This window comes from Brachycentrus maculatus, unplaced genomic scaffold (genome assembly GCF_059751285.1).
Source record: "Brachycentrus maculatus isolate JH-2025_06_01 unplaced genomic scaffold, ASM5975128v1 h1tg000175l, whole genome shotgun sequence".
Taxonomy (NCBI): Eukaryota; Metazoa; Arthropoda; class Insecta; order Trichoptera; family Brachycentridae; genus Brachycentrus; species Brachycentrus maculatus.
Genome location: NW_028280927.1, coordinates 1,322,457 through 1,326,633, shown reverse-complemented (window position 1 = coordinate 1,326,633; position 4,177 = coordinate 1,322,457). Strand labels below are relative to the sequence as shown.

The following is a 4,177-nucleotide window of genomic DNA, read 5'->3' as shown; positions in this document are numbered from 1 at the left end:
ATATTACAATTATCTGTTTTATTTCTTATTCATTATTGTAAATGTATTTATGTTCTATTAAATTTCTGAATAAATAAAATTATGGAAAGGTGTATTAAGACGGTTTAGGCACGTGAATCGAATGAGTGAAGAATGAAGAGTTTCACAATTTTATAAGGCAATGTAGTTAGAAATAGAAGCAGAGTAAGAACGAGGAAAAGTTGCATGATCAAGAATTTCAAATATTTGATCATGACTAGATATGATGAGATGCGTAATTGTAGAAGATGTGAAGATTGTTTGCAAAGATATATTGGTGTGGCGTTTTATTTTATCTGCCTATATCTCTCTATAGATAGTTTAAAATATATTTATATATAAATATCAAATATATGTCATAGATTTTTGTTCAAATATTGAAAATTTTGAATATTTTGTAGTAATTGTTTTATATTTGTATCAGCGCACATAAAATATATTAAAAGAAAACGCACCCCCACTGATATATTTCTCGCTACTCGTATTTTCTTCGATGAGAACGAACTTCATAAAATGCAGTCAAGCGGAGTGAAATCCAGGTATAAATTCTCACACTTGTATACAAACTTACCATAAGGCATTCGGCTTTCCATCAGATCACACGCGATTACTAACCTCAAGCAAATCAAACATGAAAATATTCGTAAGTCAATCAATTTCATACTATGGGTTATAATTACCTTTTTATTTGTGGATTCCCGAAATACGAGTGATTTATTTTGTTTTATTTTTAAATATATTTCGTTGTGTATGATTATTATTATTATAATTATTATTGAATAGAAAAAGTGATGCTGTGATTTCCATTTCTGATAGCTGCATGTCGTTCACTTTCTATCTAGTTTATCTCGATACGGTCAGGGTAGGATTACATTAGTGAAAATGATAGTTTTAATCTTGCATGTGAATTAGTTTTCATCTCGTTTATTGTGCATATTAATCCGGTTGAAAGAAAGTGTTTCATTGTGTTTTTCTGCATACGAATTCAAACTTGCGATGGTCGTGGAGATTTTTCACTTGCTTTGTGTGGATTTAAATGATTGAATAAAACACTTTCAATTCCGTTTGCAAACATTTTTGTTTTGTTCCGTATTGTATTAAATGATTGTTATAATCTGTTGCTTAGAATAGTTATTAGTCAAGCGTTAACTAACGTAGCCGTTAGTATACTTTTATCAGATAAAAAAAACATTATAAAGTGAAAGTTTTTTTTACATTATTTATTAATTTGGCATGAACTTTGTGGAATACAGTAACATGATGATTAAAATATATATAAAAAAAACACTTGCATAATATCACTTTTTTGAATACTAGTTTTGAGAACGTCTGATATCAACATAGTTCATAAAACTAGTCGTGTTAATACTGATAATATAAAAAAGTGGTCTTACAAAACTGCTTTATATATTGAAAAATCTTTTTATGTTTTATTTTTACAAATTTAAAAACTTTACATTAATGAAAACCTATGCCCACAATTAGAGGACGAATGTATCTTAATCAGAATTATTTTTCGACAGTATGTTAATTTCGTTTACGTTTTCAGATATGTTTGTTGACGTTGGCTGTGGTGACGGCATCACCAGCGAGGTATAGGAGAGGTTATGGCCACGAAGAGGAAGCGCAAGAAAAGCATTCGGAAGAGGGCTCTTCCGGTTACCACCACGAAATCGAACACGAACACGCAAAATCTCACCAATCTATCAAATTCCATCACTTCCATCCAGTTCCGGTTTATGTAAAGAAGGAACACGCCCACCTCCTGAAGGAACCGCTAGAGAAGGGAGGATCTTCCCATAAACTGAAGCAAATTCACCCTAAAGTGGAGCCTCATCATTCTTACGGATTGGTTCTCGAAAACCACGGATATGATCACGGGATCCACGGACGATCAGACGAACTCGGTCTCGAAGAGCACTCTGCCGGCCTGGAACGCGCTGCTGATGATGGTCAAGGAGCCGGAGAGTCCGAGGGCCATGGGTGGGGTGAAAGCCAAGGTGCTGAAGGAGGATCAGAGTATGAAACGAAGAGTCTCCAGGAAGATGAGCATCACTATCAGCCAGAGCAATACCAACACTACAGCGGTTACGAAGCGGAAGGAGAAGGATACTAAGTAACAAATATACGTCCAATAGCTGCCAACCAATACTATTATTTTAATTTTAAGTACCTACTGTTTTCATTGTTCACTGAAAGAAATAGTAGAAAAAATATGCTACAAATTTTCACAATTTTTATATAAAAAAGAAACTACGCGATTTCTTGTGTAACTTTTTCCATATATGTACTTATAATATGTAAGCAAATAGTAGTATAATATTTATCATTATTAATATTTATTTTAAAACTCGATAAAATAATTTTCTTACGCATTATTCAATTGATTCAAAGCAACAAAAGATAGTGTTCTTTTATTTCTAAAAATTGCATAATGCCACCAGTTTTTTTTTGTTGATGTTGATATTTTAAGGGACAGTACAAATTTTCCCAAATGATTTTGTTTGAGCTATATTTTATTTATTATTGATATCATTTCTTTCTAGTATTTGCATATTTTTCAAAACTATTTTTTTCAGTGCTACATAAACTAGACTGTTATATTTGTATTATTTTATTTTTATATCATTTGTTATTATTGCGGAAACAATTTCGTATGTACCCGTAAAATGATCTCTTGATCTCTTTATAATAAAAATATATAATTAAAAAGATTTCTTAATTATTTATTTTTTCATCCAATTAAGATATATACCATTGTTTTAGTTTTGAATTATACGAAACTTTATTTTTTTCTGGCTAAAGTATAGACGGCTTAGTACGTGAAGTGTCTAACTCCATCTGACTTACTATACAGGATAGAAAAACACTATAATTTAGCTATAATATGGAATTTATCAGTTCCAAAAAGTTTGTTTCGGGTTGTAGTCCCGTGGTTAATGTCGCGGACTCTTAAGTCAGAGTTTCTCGGTTCAAACCCACTCTACGACAATTTGATACCTATTTCTAATAATAAGCCGCTTAGGCTCACAGAAATAGTATGAAATTGAAGTATTTTTGTAAATAACAAAAACAAAAGTAGGTAGGTACTTCTCTTTTAGTTTAATAAAAAAAAACACCCTTTGAAAAAAACAAGAAATTCTTACTAAAACAAAGAGTATTTTTCAAAATTGAGAAACAAAAAAACATATTTAAAAAAAAATGTTTTTGGTGAAAGTTTGTGGCACATTTTATAAAACAATTAAAACACAAACACTGTTTTTAACCACTTTTATTTTTGATACTCATGGATGATACTATAGATGGATATGAAGTGCATATCTATCTCTGAAGAAGAGTTGCTGGACAAAACCGGTTGAAATAGTAGTACCAAAAACAAAAGTGGATAAATAAACTTTGAGTTTCTTTTATTGAAAAAAAAACATTGCATTTTAACCATCGAGAATTTCTCGTTTGACCAGTAATCCCATGGTTTGAATTCTATAATCTATACAACTAATGTGCAAAGGCAAATAGCCTTAAGTTAAAAACAGTAGTTTTGAGATAAACGAGTTTGAAAATGATGCTTTTTGCCTAAACATGTATCAAATACAATTTTGCGGCTGTTTGTATAATGAATATCCTTCTCTTTCCCGCTAAATCTATTATTTTATACCATACCCTTCTTTATTTTTTTTTAATGTCTGAATGTTTTTTAATAGTTTTATAACACAAATATGGAGTTGTTTAATTAGATTTTTTTAACGTAACCTTTTTTGTTAATGTAATGTAATGTTTATTAGTGTTTATGTCACTGTTGTTTATTATAATTTTTTTTATATGTAAAGCTGTACAATTCCTGAACAAATAATATATAAATATATATATATATATATATATATATTATTTGTTCAGGAATTGTACAGCTTTACATATAAAAAAAATTATAATAAACAATAGTGACATAAACACTAATAAACATTACATTACATGAACAAAAAAGGTTACGTTAAAAAAATCTAATTAAACAACTCCATATTTGTGTTATAAAACTATTAAAAAACATTCAGACATTAAAAAAAAATAAAGAAGGGTATGGTATAAAATAATAGATTTAGCGGGAAAGAGAAGGATATTCATTATACAAACAGCCGCAAATATATATATATATATATATATA

The 4,177-nt window shown here is 29.6% G+C and overlaps 1 protein-coding gene across 1 annotated transcript; it reads left to right on the top strand.

The window, feature by feature from the left end:
• Positions 1-606: 606 nt before the first annotated feature.
• On the top strand, positions 607-2,690 carry LOC148308157 (uncharacterized). Its single transcript, XM_088262210.1, has 2 exons — positions 607-661; positions 1,568-2,690. The coding sequence occupies exons 1-2, from the start codon at positions 650-652 to the stop codon at positions 2,132-2,134; spliced, it is 579 nt and encodes a 192-aa protein (XP_088118336.1). The 5' UTR covers positions 607-649; the 3' UTR covers positions 2,135-2,690.
• The last annotated feature ends 1,487 nt before the right edge of the window (positions 2,691-4,177 follow it).